Here is a 20,076-nt window from a genome sequence, read left to right on the forward strand (position 1 = left end):
ATAGTTGGTGGCGAATCTAGTCAATCCAGGTTTGACTAGATCACCCTTACAATGGTTCCTCATCATCTTCAACACATAACCATGGTTATGAATAAAATTACTTACCCTTTTAGCCCAATCAACCACATCATTGATTGACTTTCTTTTCCCCAAGTCCTTCAACATAAGATCAATCGAATGTGCTACACATGGTGTCCAAAAGAGGTGGATCCTGCTGCTCTTCTTCTTCATCAACATTTCACCAACTTTTTTGAAGTTAGCATCGTTATCTGTGACAATTTGGATAACATTCTTTGGCCCTACCTCGAGGACCACCTCCCTAAGAAGCTTGTAAAGGTAGTTAGCATCTTTGATTTTATCTGAGGCATCCACTGACTTAAGGAATGATGTCTTTCCATTACAGTTCAACATGAAATTAATGATGGACTGTCTAGTAGGACCGGTCCATCCATCAACCATCATAGTAACACCATATGTACTCCATTTTTCCTTTAATGAACCAGTGTATTCATCCACCTCCTGCTTTACCTTTGGTAAATATTTATTCATTACTTCCCAGCTGTTGGGCCTTTAACCCTACACATGCCCTAGCAACTGCATTGATCATCCCCTGATAGTATGGTGTTTTGGCTACATTGGCTGCAATGTTGTTGTAGAGCATGAATTTGTTGATTGCCAACCTAGCTTCCTCCTCCCTACTGCCTTCTTTACCTCCAACAAACATATATGGAATACTTCTTTGATAGATGTCTTGATGCTTAAAGAAGGAGGGGTCTTGGTCAAATGTGGCATCATAATGTGTAGTCTTCCTCCTCCTTTCGGTCCTCTCACTTCCCTGAAAATATGTCTAGGTGGCATGGATGCCCCTGACCCCGAACCACCTGCTCCTCTTGTCTGTTCATATTGCCTCACATTCTCAACATGTAAGGACTGTTTGCTAGCTTCAATTGCAGCCTTCATCTGTCTCCACTCAGCCCGTGACTTAACACCCATAACCCTCCTCCTCTCTTCATCGTCATTTGACTCCTTATCAACATCAACAAAAGGTCTAGCAGCACTATATCCTCAAATTCCCTTTGCTTTTGTGCCATCTCGTCCATTTTTTGTTTCCCTCCCTTTAAAGTTGCTGCAATTGCTTTTTGCACTTCATAAAGAACCTTGGGACACTTGAAAACATCTTTGTAGCCACCAACCAAATGTTGCTTTAATCTGGTTGAACCACCAGAATTCAAAGTCTTGAGGCAATACTTGCATCGGGATTTTTTCTTGTCGGCAGTCAGTGGATCCCCATGTTGCCAAGCAATGTCCTGAGTCCCACTACTAGTGCCGCCACTCCCACTAGTTGCCATTTAAGATACAAATGTACAGCACTGAAAGTCTGAAATGCATACATGAATGTTCCCAAATAATCATTAGAATAATTTTTAGATACATAAAACCATGTAAAAACAATTTATAAAACAACAAAACACACACTTTGTTCTAAGATAACATATATACAATGCTCAAACAAACATGTTTGTATTTTTAAAATAAACTACATAATATGAGCATCATTTAATTAAAAAAAAAATTTAATAAAAAAAGATAAATTTTTAATAACATATTAATTTTTTATAATTATTTTATGTAAAAACAATTTATGAAACAACAAAACACACACTTTGTTCTAAGATAACATAGATACAATGCTCAAACAGACATGTTTGTATTTTTAAAATAAACTACATAATATAAGCATCATTTAAAAAAAAATTATAATAATAATAATTTTTTAATAAAGTATTAGTTTTCATAATTTTTTATTTAATTATTTAAATCAAAAAAATAAAAATAAATACAGCAAGCATGATAATCAAAATATGAACACACGGGATTGTAGCCCTCTAAATGTAGTTTAACATAAGTGATAATCACATTCATATCATAAGTATTTTTTATAATTTTAAATTTTAAATTTTTAGATAATATCTTTTTTAAATACAAAATTTTTTTTTTAAAATAATATTTTTTTAAAGAAATAATAATATAAAATTAATACTTTTTCCATGAAAGTGTAGATCAAAGCTTGATCATCAACATATATTTATACCACACTCACACACCCATTGTAGAACCTTCTATTTGAAAAAAAATCAAATTTGGGGGAAAATCTTACCTTTGTTCAAAATCACTTGAAATAGGCTTGAATCTGCTGTTGTAGATGTGTTGATTATGTTTTGAAGTTGAACCCAACAAATTCCAGCCAAAAATTAACTTTTCCGGCCAAAAATGTCCTTGCAGGCTCGAGAGAGGCTCGAGAGAGGCTCGAGAGAGGCGAGATATGCCTCTCTCGAGTGAGACAGGGGGTTTTTAAACCCCCTAAACATGTGGAAAAACCACCTTAAGCGATATCTCGCCGAGATCTCGTCTCTCAACTCTCGCCTCTCATCTCGTCTCGCTATCGCAAGATAGCGAGATATCTCGCGAGATCTCGGCAAGATCTCACAAGATAGCGAGATATCTCTCGAGATTTCAGCAAGATCTCGCGAGATATCCCACCATGATTAGAAGAGACTAGAACGCTAAGGTGTAGACTTGCAAAGAATCTAACAGAGCCTAATCAACACTTGAAAATTAAGGAAGAAGAACTAGTTGACAAAACCAACTACCATTAATTAGTTGGGAAGTTGATTTATTTGTCACACATTGGACCGGATATCACTTTTGCAGTCAGCCTTGTCAGTCAATACATGCATGATCTTTATTCTTTAATTTTAATTTAGAGTTGAAGCATGTACAATTGCAGATTGGGCAGGATGTCCAGATAAAAGGGGGTCTACATCAGGCTATTGTGATTATGTGGGGGGTAATCTAGTGTCATGGAGAAGTAAAAAACAGGCTGTAGTTGCAGTTGAGGTGATGTAGATTATGTGAGGGGTCAAGTGCTGATGTAGATTTTAGAGCTTTGCTCAAGGAATTTGTGAGGTGATATGTTAAAGGGTCTTCTTCAGGAGCTTGGGACAGACCTAGGAGAGCCTGTACAGTTGTACTTTGACAGCAAACCAGCAATTAATATACCCCACAATCCAGTTCAGCATGACAAGACAAAGCATGTAGAAATTGGCAGGCATTTTATCAAAGGAAAAAATTGAGACTGGGATGATTCGGGTTTCCTTTCTCACTTCTGACAATCAATGTGCTGATGTGTTCCCAAAGAGTTTTGAGTCAAGTTATTTTGTAGCATCATTAGCAAGTTGGGCATGATAGACATCTATGCACCAACTTGTGGGGGATTTTTGTCAATCAAGAGTATTAAGTTATAAGGATAGTTCTATCTATTGTTGTTCTTTGTTTTACTTAGTCCCACATCGGGTACTCTTGTATTCTTTCTTTCATATTATCATTATAAATAAGAGCCTGTTATGCCCACTGATATAAGTCAGGATTTACTCAATTCTTTCAACATTCTCTCTTGCATTGATCAGTCTTCTCTGTTTTTCTGTTACATGGCATGCAGCCACCAGTTGCTGCATTAATGATGTGTTAGATCCTTTTTCACATTGTGAAGCAATCAACATACCTGCCATTACCACTACTGCAGAATCTGGGGATCTGTGAAGTTCTTGGACACAGAAGAACCTGTCAAACCTGCTCCACACCTGTGTCAGTCTAACGACAATTGCCTTGCTCTCGGTTGACTCTGTTTTGGTTTTCTGGACTGCATTAATTGCCATAGACAAAATTATCTCTTCATATGATTTCTTCAACTGCTACTGCACTTCAAATGGTAACCTCAATGTCATACACTGATTGGTCTTAACACTGCTACTAGATTGCTTCTATATGCTTTACTACAAGCTGTCTTTTCTGCCGTAGGTTTGCTACGAACCTATCTACCTCAACTGGCTCCAGTCTTTTTTCTTTTGGTAGATATGATGTTACCTTGACATTACCACTATTTGCTGCCTTGGTTTACTACTGTGATTAATACAACTGCTGCCCTATTTACCAGAATAGACTTCAGCCTTGTTATTCTTCTGGTAGGTAGGAAATTGACTTGTAATTGTTACCTTTGATGCTGTCCTAGTTACCAGAATCGATTTCAGCCTCTTCTCTTCTGGTAAATAGGAAATTTATTACACTGTTACAGTTGTTTTTTTCCCCCTGTTGGTTCTGTTATTGCTGCACTTGTCCACCATTACTCTGTCCTGCATTTTTGGGTCCTGATATGTGCCCTAGTGACTACTGAGGTTGCTGCTGCACCAACAGAGAACAATGCATCTACACTTCTTCTGAACAACTTGACATTCACATAACCTTTATCAAGCTTAAAGGAAGCTCTAACTATCTTATATGGGCCTAAGCTGTCAAGTCTATATACTGGCCAAAGGTAGACTGTCATTCATTGAGACTGTACTTCCCTCTACCAAGGATAAAAATAATGATGCCTGGTCCAAAGGCAATGCTGTTATGATTATATGGTTATGGAATAGCATGGAACCAACAAGCGTAGCCCATCTCATGTTTCAGTCTACTGCTAAGAGGATATGGGATGACTTGAAGAAAACATACTTTCAAGAAAAAATATGAGTTGAATCTTTGATATTTAGGAAAGAATTTTTCAGTTTCAGCAATCAGTTATGCCCCTGCAAGATACTACAGCTCCTTTGAGCGAATGATGGATGGGTTAAATATTTTTCAGCCACTTACCAGACGTTAAGAAACTTAGAGCTCAGTGCAGTGAATTCTTTGTCTCCAAATTTCTGCTGGACTGAATCCTGAACTCAAGCATATATAGGGATACCTGTTAGCTGGAGAAAGTGTACTTACTCAGAATGATGTCTTCTGTTGTCTCCAGCGCATTGTCTCTACAGGAGACTCTAATCTATTGACCACAAGAAGTAATTCTGCATTCAGCACCTCCTATGGTCGTGGATTAGGGAGACGTCATCCATCTAATGGTCAGTAGACAGCATATGAGTCATGCCTCAGACAGTGTACTTTCTATGGCAAATCTGGTCATTTGGTGGAAGTCTATTGGAGAAAATATGGATGATGCGAACCAGGGACCTAGGGTTTAATTGATTGATGCAAGCCCTAGATCTAGGTTCACACTTAGGATCCTCTTGAATTGAATCAGCAGTGAACCAGGGTTTGAATACCCTACGACTATAGAATTAGGGTTCAATAGGGTGGTTTTAGGGTTGAGAATGGAGAGGGCTAGGTTCGGTTGGGGTTGGTTGAAACTCAACCCTAAACCTTTCTGTAAATTCATTTCAGATATGAATTTTCAAAGTTTAGGGTTAGGTATTATGGTTTCTAGGGGACAGTTAAGTCTAGGGTTATAGTTGAAGGTTAGGGAGGGTTAGGGAGATGATCCTGATAGGGTTTAAGGTTTGGATGAGGGGGATGAAAGGTCTAAGTGAAAGAAGGCTAGGGTATTGGGAATTTAGGGCAGCAAAGGAATTAGGGATTAGGCTAGGGTTTGGTTGGTCCAATTGGGCTGGAAAAGAGAGGAAGGGTTCCTAGACTCGGGGGGATGAGGCTTCTAAAGTTTGGGATAGATCTAATGGTTAGATTGTTGTAGATTGAATGTTTGGTTTTATAGGAAGTCCGAAAAATCTAAGAAAAAATACAGAAAAATCGAAAAGAGGGTGATACGGGAATTAGGGTTATGGTTTTAGAGTTTTGGGAGATGGGGAAGGCTGCGGATGGGAAGAGAAAAGGGAACGGGAAGGGCTGGTGGTGGGTTTTTTCTTATACTTACTTGAAGAAAACAAAGGGCAGCTAAAAGCTTCACAATTCTGCGGAAAATTCTTCACACACTACTGCCGCAAGTTCCCTCCTAGGGAACCCATGGCTCCTAGCATATAACAAAATTCGGTTGAAACTTGCGAAATTTCGACCAAATTTTTCTGTTTTGGAACCTTAAATAAAAAACTAGGGGACCGAAAAAAATTCCCAAATTTCATGGAAACCTGAGAAATTTCACAAATTTTCAATTTTTTTGTTTCTTTTATGTTTCCCCAAATACCATGACAAATACCCCCTCCATCAAGACTTCCCTATCCAAATTGTGTATTCCTTTAAACTGGTTACCTTAGGCGTGTTGATGACCATACTTATAAAGTTGCAGTTGTTGATTACCTTGACAACGATAGGCATAAAATGTCATGGGATGTCTATGTTCATTGGTTGGAGGAGAAGATGTTAAAACCATAGTACTACTCAGCTGACAAGATCCACCGAGGCACTCCTCTTAGCACTGAGTTATACTTTCGTTTTATTGTCAGTTACTTTGTATTTGATGTTTTGAAGTTAGAAATTATATATTGAATGTTATGTACTTAAGTAGTTAAGTTTATAGTGTACTTCTCAGACAACTCTTCATTGATGTTATGTACATTGAATGACATATCTACATTGATTTTTTTTAGCAAAATGCATGTGCCAATCTGTTCTTTATACTCTAATTAGCTTAAATGCAGAGTCACACCCTAAGATACTCCCTAAAACCTATCGAAACTTGCACGAAAAAGTCCTAAGTTTCCTTGAAATTTCCCAGTTTCCCACCTAGGTTTCCCATTTTCGCCTGGTCGAAACTAATTTCCCTCGAATTTTTTTCTATGGCTCCTAGTCTTTCCTTTAACTCAAACTTCATTAATCATCCAAGACTGAATTGGTTACAACTCGGGGGCTATGTTTATAGGCTTACATTGAAATAACTCACTCTAGGTTTCAAACTTAGAAGGTGATTCTACTTGGGACTCTACTTGGACTAAAGACTCACATTCAAGCAAGAACTCTATCATAACTTATCATGGGATGATCCAAATTGCAAAATGAAATTTGATATAGGTTCCTTGTAAGACTTGGACTCTAGGTTTCAAACTTAGAAGGTGATTCTACTTGGGACTCTACTTGGACTAAAGACTCACATTCAAGCAAGAACTCTATCATAACTTATCATGGGACGATCCAAATTGCAAAATGAAATTTGATATAGGTTCCTTGTAAGACTTGGACTCTAAGGGAATCCCTCTTAAATTAGGACTCCCAGCCTAATGGAGACTCTTCAATAACTTGACCAAAACAAAACTGGTTCCCCCGCCCCCAAAAAAAAAGGTAGATTAGGATCCTACTAACATATTGGGTCCAATTAAAAGAATCCTTTTCTAACTAGAACTCCTAGGCTCCTAGCTAAACTAGGGTTCTTTCATATATTAACAACCAAGGACTCAAATTGGAAAATAGAAGTAGATCTGAGCTCCTAACAGAACTCACGAATCAAACTAAGTCAGATTGGGTTTGGCTAGGGGACCAAAATACCCTACGATTGTCAAAATTCATTGGGTTGTTGGTAGGGCCATAGGGTATTGGTATCTCCTTGGGCCCTCTTTTGGAGGGTCTTGAATCCAATTCACATCAATGGGAAACTTGAATGTGCTTGATGAGCACATTTATATGTGAAATCTTAGGGCATAAAGCATGCATTTTACACACCTAGAGTGGAGCTACCTTGGGTTTTATGTTGTTTTTGCAAATTTTAGGATTTTCTAGGACTTAAGCAAATATTTGGAGTTTTGGGTATGAGACATGCAATTTTACTCGTCAAGAGGTCCATTCAAATTTTCAAGTGCGAAAAAGGCCTAATTTGGAGAATGAGGGCTAGAGACGTGATTATGGACCAACTCCAAGAATATCTTAGAAATAAAGAAGCCAATTGATTTACGGTGAGACTAGTTAGGATTTTTATTTTATTTTACTTTATTGTAATTGAAAAAGAAAAAATATTTGTGCATATATGGGGCCACAAGTAGTCAAAGATTAGGATTTTCTATTTTTTTCCATAGATTTTCTAGAAGATTTTATTTATTTCCTTGATTATTTTTCTCTCTCCCTACTTTCTATTTCTTTTAGTTTACTATTTTACTTTTTTTTTATGTAATTAACTCACATTGCTTTTCTTAATATATATATTTCCTCTCTTTCCTTACTCTTTCTTCTCCATGTTTTCTAATTCAATATTATTTTTTTCCTTTAATAGCTCCACTCATTCTCTCTCTCTCTCTCTCTCTCTCTCTCTCTCTCTCTCTCTCTCTCTCTCTCTCTCTCTCTCTCCTCTTACATTCTCAAACGAATAAGGTCTTTCCTTATTTGTTATTTTTTTCTTCTTCTTTTCCTATTTCACTCTTTATTTAATAATAATAATAATAATAATAATAATAATAATAATAATAATAATAATTATTATTATTATTATTATTATTATTATTATTATTATTATTATTATTATTATTGTTATTTATTGTTATTTATTTTTTATTTACTTATTTGCAAACGCTTCATCAACTCCTATAAATACCCCTCTCCTCTTAGACTTAGATTACACTTTTTTTTCTTTTTACTTTTTTAGGCATTCTACACTTCTTTTCTCTTTAGTTTGTTTAGGTTTTCTCTAGTTCTTTGATTGCTTAGTGGCTTCTAGTTTTTAGGTTTAATTTTTCTACGTAATGCAATAATTACTCAAGTTATTTAGTTTCTTTTATACGAGTGTATTTTCTTTCTTTCGCTCAATGCAATTTCAATTTCGAGTTCAAGCTTCAAGTTTCAATTTTCAAGAGGATTAGTTTTTCTCTAGGTCTAGCAATTGCAGCTTTGGATCATTCCAGATCTGGTTGTTAGGGTGGTTGAGATTCGAATCCATTGTTCAAGCTCTTTTTGTTATTCAAGATTCAAGGATGCAGATAATTAGCTTTCGTCTATAATCTTCTCTCCCCCCTCCATTCCCACTTCTGTCTACCCCTCCATATTCTTAACTTAGGATTTACTTTTTAGCATTTTTTTATTGTTTCCGTTTCCCCTTGGGTCCTTGGTCAAAGATGCCTATAGTCGTGCCTCTCTTTGGTTAAGGTTTCCCTTTTTTATTTATTGCTTTGTTATTTGTCTGTTATTTACTTTCTGCATTTTCTTTTTCTTTAATATTCATTCCCCCGATCGGTGGACTATAAGCTACGGCAAAAGGTCCACAATCAAAGTCATCCTAGTTATACTTCCCTTTCCTCAATCCAAAGCTAACACTCGGATCACTTTCATTTTATTTGTTTACATATTTATTGTTCGCATCTTTTATTCCTGCCTTTAGTTATATATACATTTTTTTTATTAGATGATGAATGGTTAGGTACTTAGGTTATGTGCGTTTTATTTTTATTCTCAATTCAATCACATTAGATGTATATGTTAGGACCGCTTATTTAGATCCATTAATTTAGTTTTAATTAATTAATTAAAATTTTAGTTTTAATTAGTTAATTAAAAATTTTGAATCCTTGCACTCTCACGTAACCATTAAGATGTTAAATTCTAAAGTGGTATATCGCCTTGAGATCGACCATTAACTAAGAATACCGTGCGCTTGCGGTTACTTTTATTATGAAAACATTGCTCATCAATTAGCTAATCATGGAGTGTCTAATGGTGATTCTGGCATTGTTCACCCCGCTAATACTGCACCAACTACTTCATCAAGAGAATAATCCAAGAGTCTACATGATGATGTAATCCAAATCTTGTGCCATGTACAGAATATTGAAGCATCCATTTCCACTTCACATGGAACTTCTATGTCAGTTGCAACTTTATCCCATGCAGGTATTCCTACCTTCTTATCCTTCCTGTGGATCATTGATTCTTGAGCTTCTACTTGCATGATAGGTAGGTCATCACTATTCAGTTCATTTTCTGCATCCAGCCACCCCTCATCTGTTACTATCACTTATAGTTCTTCAACTCCCATTTTGGGGACTAGTAAGGTGTCTCACACTCCTTCACTTATCCTATCATCAAGTTTCATATGCTGATCAGTCTCTGTTATTAGTTAGCCAACTCACTAAAATCTTTAAACTGTTTAGTAATCTTTACCTCGACATCTTGTACTTTTCGGACCTTCACACAAAGATGATTGCTAGTATACTTGATACTGTAGCCGATCATTAAAAGTATCAGCTGGTTACAAGTATTGCAGCAATATCAATACGTATCGGCTGATATAATACGGATGCCTGAATTCATATGATCACAGCCCAATCAAACTTAGGATATCCTTTGGTGAAAACATGGGTTATAAGGTGCTTTAATTTTTGAGTTGAGGAAAAGAAGGGGGGGGGGGGAGCTACATGTATATGTCATTTTTTGTATTGAATTATTCCTGTTGGTTGAAGGTTGATAATGGGAACTTGGATTTCTCTATTTCTGCCACCGACCCCTGAGACCAAAACCTCCACCCCTATCTCGGCGTTGTAGGCGAAGCACTGCATTTCTAAAGCTCGTTATAACTTACAAAGCAGATGGCAATTTCATCATGAACTTCAATTCTCCAAGAAAGAAAAAAAAAGAAAAGTTGTTAGCAAAACTGGCCTCACCCTGTCTAGTTTGTCTAATTAATTGTTAAGTACTTAGGTTGATGCTGTATGTTAGCTTCTTTGCTTTCCGCTGGGCTTTGCCCTTTGGTCTAACTTGTATTCCAACCCCCCTCCCCCCCCCCCCTGTTTCTTTCCTCTGGTAATGAGTTTTTTATTCATCCAAAAGAAAATCTTCTTCCCCTATATTTAATGTGATTTTTCTCTTGGCATATGTACCTTATATTGTCACCATTGAGTAGTACTTGTTTATGGCTTATAAGAATGTATATACAGGTCTTCCCCTGCTGTTGGAGCCACTGGAGGCAGAAAAGTAGATACAACATCGCAAAAAGAAGGCCTTGGATTTCATTCTTCCTCTGCTAGGACTGATCAGGATAATGGTTTTCTTCCCACTGATAGAAGAGACACCACTCTTGATTCTGAAAAGGAAATGATCAATCTTAAATCTGTTAATCGGTAGGTAGCTAATCTTAAGCACATGCATCATCTTTCTTTCCTTCTGTCTGCCACTCTTGTTTATCTTTTCGTGCTACAAAAAATCTACCCTATCTCTGTCTTTGGAAAATTTTCTATACTTCCATCGTACTTGTCCTTATGGATTGATGTTATATTTTGCTTTGTTTGTTATAAAATTATATTTTGCTACTACAACTTTGATGCTATTTGACGTCCAGACCAAATGTTCATGAAGATATTGTTAGCTCAGGTGGTCCTACGTCATTTACAAAATTGAGTACATCTGCCAGGGCACCACTGTCAGGTTCATGTATGATACCCAAGTCATCCCCTAATGCCTATCAAGCAATTGGAGTTCCTGAGGAATGGAAGCTTGCACATTGCGTGAACAAGGTCCTTGCTGTTGTTGGGGCTAGCAATAGGAAACACCCCCAATCATCTAGTTTTTCATTACCACCTGTAGCACAGTGGGCTGGGCAAAGGCCCCGAAAGATATCTCGTGTTGCAAGAAGAACAAATCTTGTCTATCCTGTTCCAGTCCAGGATGAAACCCCAACTTCAGATACAGTATCCCATGCTGCTGGTAATGGAAATGGACTGGGACTACAAAGGTGCTTGTCCAGTAATGCTTCTCAGCAAGTTGAAGTAGAAGATGACCCTTTGTCTTCGGTTGCATTAACAGAAAGTGAGGAGTCAAGAGTTGCTGAAACCAAATCCATGGACAAGGGGAAAAAGTCTGATGAGACAGACGAGAGAACTGGACTGAATGTTCAAAAGGTTTCAGCTCTTGAATTGGCATCAAAGAAGAATAAGGCATCCAATGATGAAGAACTTGGAGATGGACTTCGGAAACAAGAAAGAGTTTTCACTTCAACATGGTCTAGCATGGCAATGATAGATAAGAAGCTTGACAATATGGTCAAAGCAAAACAGCAGAGAAATAGACAGGTTGGATTTGAAAAGACTGACAGGTAGTTAACAGTTTTTCACTGTCTTTATATTAGCCGACATATATTGATGTAAACCCCAAACATCACCCACCCACCCACCCACACAAGAACCGCAAGAAGCCATAGCCACTACCAGGCCCTTGTGCAACCCTAAGGGGTATTTTGGTCCTTTCTTCTTAAATCTAGTTCTTTTTATTTATCTAGATGCATTCTTTCTAATTAGAAGAGTCCTAACTCAGTCTTTATTTCAGATTGTAAGTTATGATTAGGAGTTTGAGTCTTAGATCTCTCTAGAAGTAGAAGTCCCTAGTATTGAGTTCTTCTTGGAGTCTTATTTTATTGGCTATAAATGCAAAGGCCTGCTGCTGTAACAAACCAGTTTTGATCAATAATATTGCTGAGAATTTCTAGCCAAGGAGGTATCGAGTGGGTTCCATTGAGGGGAAACCCTGCAGCATCTAAGGAGCTTTCTCTTTTGAATTCCTTTTGAATTCTTGATTGGTTCTTGATCACAAACAGAAGAAGCAGCTTATCCATCTTCTCTTTCAACAAACAAGTGAGTATCCATCCCCAAGCCCTCCCAGCTCCCCCTCTCTTCTCCCTTACCTGTGGCAGGAACTCTGGAGAGTTCTAAACCAGAAAATCCTAGGACCTGGCTGTCCCTTCATTCTAAACCCTAAATTACAGCAAGAATACTCCCTAGACTACCCCAGCAACCTTCAGTTGCACCCTCAGCCCTCTCCCACCCTTTCAAACCCTAGTACTGACCTCTACCTCTTGTGCAAACCCCAAACCCTAAATTGAAAATCAAGAAAGATGAAGATTGAAAGAGAAGAAAGAAAAGAAAGCAAGATTCAATCAAGAACCCTAGAATAGCAACTTACCTTCATTCCTATTCAACCCTAGACCCATCTAACCATAGCCTGAAGCCTCAAACCTAATTCCCCCATTGCTGCAAGCCATAAAACCCTTATTTTCCCCAGCCGGAAGACATAAAAATCCTAGAGATTGCTGCTATTTAGCCACAACCATAAAAGCAAAGTTTTCCCCTCCTTGGTTTGCATCTTTTTCTTTGTTGGAAAATAAGATGTCATACTGTTATTAAAACCTCTTATTGGATTATTTTTTGTTTCAGTAAAGCTGGCCGTCCACCTACCAAGAAGATGTCTGGTCGTAAGGCATATAGAAGACCTAAGTTTGCTAGGAATGGTGGATCTACGAATAATAATGGTGTTTACCCATCTCTGATTTTCTTTTTTGATGAATTCTTTCACTTAAATTGTGCTGTTTCTGGGTTACTGATCAATGGAATATCTCTGCAGATTAGGTATGGTAGTGTCCTGTTTAGACAGCTTGTGTAATTGCGTGCTTTTTTTCTTTTAGGTGAACCAGACAATGACCATGAAATGATAATGGCTGCTGAAAAAGCTGCTATGGACCCCTGTAGTATTTTCACTTCAATCATGTCCTATTTGTTTGTATAAAGTGCTATTTTCTTCAGATAGACTGATTGGTATTATTTCCAAATGCAGCCGCAGCTTGTTCCAGTTCATTCTGGGAAAAAATGGACGTACACTTTGGATCTGTCTCAGATGAAGCTGTTGCTTTTTTGAAGCAACAAGTAATTGCTCTTTTACTTTTTCTCTCTGAATTTCTTATGTTTTACATTCTTGTACCATGATTTTTTTTTTTTAACTTCTATTTGTGTTGAACTTGATTATCAGAATTCCTCTTTCAATAAATCTGCCTCGGGTATGAATGTCAATAGCGGTCAAAACTTGAGGGTATACTTCATAAAGTCTTACCTAATATTCTTGGTACTACTTGAGGCAAACTATGATTCTGGTGAACTTACATATTTATACCTCACTTTGTTTTAGGATGATTTTGAAATTAGTTCAATGAAACCAACTTTGAGTGCTCTTGGTCAAGATGATTCCGGTGCTGTCAAGAATAGACTTGGATCAATTGAATGTGAGAGAGACAAGCAGCTCACAAGTGAAACAAAGCCTGAAAAATATTTGTCAGAGCAGTTATTGTCGGTAGTAGCGGATGATAATGTAATTCCATTATTTCAAAGGCTCCTTTCAGCTCTAATTCCAGAGGAAGATGAAGACCTCAATCTCAATATTTATGGAACTAACTCTGAGCTGGATGAAGAGAAACGCAACAATTTGAGTTGGACTGAATCGGACAACTTTCAAACAGTTTCACAAGATACTTCAAACGAGTATAGGATAAGAGCTACTCAAAGAAGCCTTGACCAGATGGAAAATTGTGAGCTGGGAGATGTTGATTTTCTAGCAGATACAACAATTGAAATTGTCTCAAACATCCAAAATTCTTTAAGTGGCCCCCAACCAGACCAAGCAGTTATGCCTGTAAAGGCTCATTCAGAACTTCAGTATGAGGAGATGACATTGGATGAACGGGTTCAACTAGAGCTTCAGAGCATTGGCATCTTCCCAGGACCAGGGGTAAGTTTTCCATTTGCCAGAGATTTTGCTGTACATGCATGTGATGAGTCTTAGAGTAATCCTTTATTTTCTGATTGGTGCTTATGATTCCTGTTTAAGCAACCTATTGAATGTGTATTTTTGAATTACGAGTTTCCAGCCTAAAATTGAGCTTTTATGAAATTTGAAACTGCATCCCTTGGTTTTGAGCCGATTCACTTTGAGTGCCTTACTACATCTATTTCCTTTGGGTTTTTGGTAAGATTTCCTATAGATAGCTGGTTTGAATTAATTATTTCCTTCCTAATTGCTCACTGTTCTCATATCAGCCTACCTTAGCACTGCAAGAAGATGATGAGATCAATGCTGAAATTAGCACACTTCAGCTGAAGCAGCAAGATCTGGTATTTCTCTGGTGCTTCCAAGTAATCTAATTTTTAGTTTACTGAAGGTTTTTATTCTTATTCTTGACCTCCAGTATTAAGCTCCATGGTTTAGGCCAATTTGTGTAATAAACATTTAGTTTATTGAATATTGTTTGGTGGATGTTGGAAGGGGGACAGAAGTCCTCTAATGAGGATAGTCTGTAACGTAATGATTAATGACTGTGGCCCCTGAGGGTGTTTTCACATGGTAATAAGTCCTCAAACTGGTCCACCATGACGGTTGCCCCCTGAGGGTATTTTCACACAGTAATAAGGCTCTTTTTGGTATCAATTATCATTGTCAATTATGAGAAATTTTCATTATTTTAAATTGTTTGGCATCTATTCTGAATTTTATTTTTATTTAAAATAATAGAAAAACCTCCAAAATCCATAATGAACTTTTTGTCCATTATGGATTATGATGAGAATTTCATTATCTTCATTTGTGTAAGTTTACTTAAAGTTCTATAAGTAAGATGAGGGTAAAATAGTCAATACACATTCTTTTATAACAACCATACTTTTTCCTTCTTTTCTCACTTGTTTACTATCATTTTTAACAATTTTTTATTTTGACACCAAACTTATTTTCCATTTCATAATTTATTTTCGATAAAGTTCACCAAACCATTTTTCATTCTTGACCAAAAATGAATTCTTGTACTTATTTATTTTAAATAGGCATAATAGAGAATGAGAATTGATACCAAAAAGAGCCTAAGTCCTCAAAGTGGTCCACCTTTCTGTTTTTTTTTTTTTTTTTTTTTTTTTTTTTTTTTTTTTTTTGTGTGTATTGGAGTTTATATCTCTTGGGTGTGTTTTTGCGTCAAGGTAAGTTTCTGTGTAAATTGTGCCCCTTTATCTGATTGATATTTATATCTTGCTTATTATGATGCTTAGTTTCTCAGATTTATGAATTTATTGCCATTGTTGCTGGTTGCTATCCTGTTACTGGTCATAGTGATTGTGATGTGCAACTGTATCATACTCACGTTTGTGCCTGTGTAAGTGTGTCATGGACTTTTCGACCATTCTTGTTATTCGGTCTTTCATAGTTATCAGCATGGATATTTCCGCTGGTACTAGTGAATGTCTCATTAGTATTCATGTAATGCAACGTATCGAAACTAGAAATGTCTATTGTAGTATTGCGAGACTATGAATACCTTTTATATTGTTCATCTCATGGTTACTTTTGTTATAGGCTAACAAGAAGAAGGCCATCCTTCTTGAGCTGGAAAGTTCTGTCTCAAAGGAGAGAGAATCCCAGGAGAGGTAACAAAATTTACGTATTCTTGTTATAGAATCTCATAATACTTTCTTATGCCATGATTTGTTCATGCTAAGTTTTTTATGATGTGTAGAGAGATTGAGCGTAAAGCCCTTGACAAACTTGTTTGTATGACTTATGACAAGTATATGGTGAGTTCTGATTTTCCATTATGGCAATACTAGATTATTAATTTAGTTATTTTGTAGCAAGGTATATGACTCTAGCATCAGCAACCAATTGTTTACAATGGTGAGGTCATCAACCAATTGATATGGCAGTCCTGGACTTTCTATTGTTCACCCTCACGTAAAAGATGGGATACTGGTTATCTTTCTAAGACCTATGCCATGGGTGAATTCTCAAATATTAATTTTCTCTTTCAAGTGTCAACATTGTGCTTTGAGTCTTTGACTCGCTTAATTGTAAGCATATCTTTCCTTTTTCTAATTGACATCAAATTGTTATGAACACCAGGAAGGCAGGAACTACCTAATGCCGTGAGAAACTGCTGCACTTAAAAAAGCTACATGTTATGTTGCTGCCTTTTCTGTTTCTGCATTCTCTTGAGTACACTGTGCCATGGTCAACATATGATTATTTATAGCATAAGTTCTTCACATCAACTTGAACTTTTAGGATGTGGACCTGTGTCTGAATAACCTTCGATGGGTCAATTATGGGGACACCCAATCACTTAAGCAGCTTGAGTATGATGAACAATGGCATGACCATTACCCAATTTAAATAATAAAAGAAAGAGACAAGGGAGTGAAGTGTAATCTGTTAGTGAAAAATGTTGACTTGGAACTAAATCAAAATCAAAGACAGACTTGATATGGATTACTGGGGAAGTATTTTATGGAACTAGTTTAATCAATAAAATCGTGGAGGATAAGGGATGTCATCTCTAACTTCCAAATGGAGCTAACAGCAGAAAGGAAAAACGATGGAAGGATAGTTGGAGTCTTGTGTTTGGTTGCTGGAACCATAGTGCTAAATTTCGCGAAATTTCCCCTTGGTATTCTCAAGCCTACCAAGACGAAACATGGTCCAAAACAAAATTGAGTCAGTTGACTGAATTTCAATGAGATATTGACAATAGCATGGTATTTTAGTGATTCAAGAATTTCAGGGGGTTGTAATTGTAAGTGATTGAGATTTGACTATTTCTTGTTGTTTCTTGAATTTTAATGGAAGTTACTAATTTTTTCTTGTATATCCATGTTTAGATTTGTGAAAATACGTGATCTAGTTTCAGCGTTTTACAGTCAAGCATGTGCAAATCAAGAAGACCCGTTTGTCTTAGGTTTTGGTAAAAAATAATGTTGCCTTTGTGTTTATTAGCCTTAAATTAGGCTGTACACAAAAAATCGGACCCCCCAAAAACCACCTAAAACCCAACAAAACATGGTAGTTGCACCGAAATTTCGTTATTGAGAGACCAAGACGAGACGAAATTTTGAGCTATGGCTGGTAATAGTGATATGAAACACTCAGTGAAGAGTGTTTTTGGGTCTCAAAAGGGTTAGGATTGCGTTAAATGATACATAGTCATAATACAATAGGAAAAGAAGAATAGACAAGAGAGATCAGTTCTCAACCATGGGAACTCATGTGCATATTGAGGAATGAAATGGCAGAAAAGAAGAAGAGGGAAGAGACTGCACAAGAAAGGGGTGGGTGTGTGGGGAAGTGATGCAGATCCAGAGCCAAATTGGGTTCTCCCCCCCCCCCCCCCCCAAAATAAATAAAAAAATAAAAAGGAATAGGCCTAAGGTTGGGTCATCTATGTATCAGGTCTTCATTGGATGGGTTTTCCCTGTAATTAGCCAATTTGATGACTTAAAACTGCATGATGGATTACTTACAAATTCTCATAGTTTAGTTTTCAGTCTTTTAATTAAGTCAATTGAATCCATTGCTCAATTCTAGTGCCATTATGCAAGTAGCTGGTTCAATTTGAGTTACCATGCTACTAGCATGACTAATTAGCACTATGCTTTTAGGCTATACTTTGTATCAGTTTTTCAGATTCCTAGTTAGTTTAACTTACCTAACAGGTTTAAGGAATCACTCAGGCCTTTACTTTTAGAGTAGGAGTCTATTTTTTTAGCCTTGTATACAAGATTGTAATAGGGTGTCCAAGTAGGGCAGCAGCTGGCCAACATCCTCTAAAACAGAACCAGCTTTATGAAAATTCGAATATGAAAATTACCGAGGATTCTAAGGTGCTATAGAAGTCTGTTGGGGGCTATGATTGTAAGAAAAGTTCTGATAAATATTGGAGCACTGATATTAATTTGAGCTCCAACGGGAGACTCCTAAAAAATAGGGATTGGTTGAGCAAAACTAGAAGTCACAGGTCAAAGGGGATTTTGGGGTGGGTGGGTGGGATTCTTGGGCTGCAATTTTGGAGAATTTAGCCTAATATTGAGGAGGATTTCCACCAAAAGAGGTGCAGATCTGAGTAGGTAAACCCCATGAAATGTGCAGTTCCAGGTTTAATGGTGGAACTATACCCAAATCTGGAATTGAAAATAAAATTAGAAAGAGGGAGAACAAAGAAGGTCTCACACCTGGATGTTACCTACCAGAGAACTTCCTTTTGGGGTACTTGCTTGGCCAACACAAGGGATAGCTGCTCAACAGCATCAAAAGTCCAGTCCTTAGGATTATGGATGCCAACTAGCAGTCTAGCACTGGTTATTCTCCAGGAGAGGAATCTGTAACATCCCTCTGTGGCATTCTTAAACAGTCAGCATTTTCTCTAAAGTGAAACTGAATATTCGTCCCACAATGGGCTTTCAAAGGCTAAACAGCCTACTATTAGTGCTAGTTGGACTCTAAAAAACAGGAAAAGAAGATCTTGTGTGGCTACATGGTCCCACCAAAAAGAAACAGTTCTACCAACTCCGTAACTATCAGAAATAACTAAATAACCCAACCTACCTTTTTTAAAGGGAATTCTAAAACAACTAAGTAACTTTCCCCCTTGCATGGAGCGCAAACATATCCCTAAGTACTACTACTTTAAAGAAAATCTCCCAAGCTTAAATTGACCCAACAACAGTACGATACCGATTACTCACCAATTCGATACAGATCCAGGGTTACTGACTGAGGGTAAACATGTAATAAAACCAATTTTTTGTTGAATCAGTACATACTATTGCAACACCATTTATACTTCAAACTTTTATGGTTCTATTATCTGATTGCTTTACTGGGAGAAGTAGAGGATATCTTGATTGTGGTAGTGAACAGGGAATGTACCACCTTAACAAAATGATTCTAATCTGCAGTGGCTTTAGCATTGGAGTATCATCATAAAATTGCTGATCATTTTGCTCCTGTAAATAGGTTATCAAGTTGTTGCTATGCATCACTTTCCTAAAGAACTTTGTAACTTCTAGTTTCTTTTGTTCTTCTTTATCAAATGTTACCATGTAAGCAGTTCCCCACATGCTATTTGACAAAATGAACCACTATATTTTATTTGTGGAGTTGCTCTTTCACTGACTCTTTTATATTTTGGAGCATCTCATTTTCTTTTTGTCTGTGCTCTTCTTGGAAGATTTGGTTCATGTTTATTCTTTCTAATAATCATAATGTCATTCTACACTGATACAAATAAAGTACCATCTCATTGCATCTATTGGGTACACTTAGAAGAGTTCCAATGTAATGACCATGATTAAGTGAATTCTCTTTGTTAATTTTTCATACTCTTGTTTGTCGTTGACATGTTCGGGTCCTCAGGCATCTTGTCGAAGGGGTTCAAATCGAAAAAAGGCTAAGCTTGCTCCATTAGATTCTCTCGAACGAACTCTAAAACGATGCCGGAATTATGAAGATACTGGCAAGAGTTGCTTTAACAACCCCATATTCAAAGATTTGTTTCATTCTGTGACTACTTGCCCCAATGATGCAGAAATCATACATACAATGACTGGGGGGAAACCTGCCAATCCTTCTGATGATACTCATTCCTTTTCTTCGGAAGTCAGGGTTTCAGGTACTTCACATATTGCCCCCGAAGAAATTCACTTCTAGTTTACCCTAGTCCTATAGTAATTGTTTGAAGTGCTTTGTGGTTGCAACGATCAA

General features: G+C 37.0%; 1 protein-coding gene across 1 annotated transcript in view; it reads left to right on the forward strand.

The window, feature by feature from the left end:
- Positions 1 to 20,076, forward strand: part of LOC149011795 (uncharacterized) — a 47,314-nt gene that overhangs the window by 26,435 nt on the left and 803 nt on the right. The window contains exons 4-15 of the mRNA XM_089162769.1: positions 10,680 to 10,862; positions 11,113 to 11,166; positions 11,279 to 11,833; positions 12,948 to 13,144; positions 13,196 to 13,255; positions 13,345 to 13,433; positions 13,537 to 13,596; positions 13,693 to 14,289; positions 14,598 to 14,672; positions 15,901 to 15,971; positions 16,061 to 16,118; positions 19,729 to 19,984. Of these exons, the coding sequence (XP_089018895.1) occupies positions 10,680 to 10,862; positions 11,113 to 11,166; positions 11,279 to 11,833; positions 12,948 to 13,144; positions 13,196 to 13,255; positions 13,345 to 13,433; positions 13,537 to 13,596; positions 13,693 to 14,289; positions 14,598 to 14,672; positions 15,901 to 15,971; positions 16,061 to 16,118; positions 19,729 to 19,984 (2,255 nt within the window). The remainder of the gene's footprint in view (positions 1 to 10,679; positions 10,863 to 11,112; positions 11,167 to 11,278; positions 11,834 to 12,947; positions 13,145 to 13,195; positions 13,256 to 13,344; positions 13,434 to 13,536; positions 13,597 to 13,692; positions 14,290 to 14,597; positions 14,673 to 15,900; positions 15,972 to 16,060; positions 16,119 to 19,728; positions 19,985 to 20,076) is intronic.

Source organism: Hakea prostrata, chromosome 7 (genome assembly GCF_041222555.1).
Source record: "Hakea prostrata isolate BN-2017 chromosome 7, UWA_Hpros_2, whole genome shotgun sequence".
Classification (NCBI taxonomy): domain Eukaryota; kingdom Viridiplantae; phylum Streptophyta; class Magnoliopsida; order Proteales; family Proteaceae; genus Hakea; species Hakea prostrata.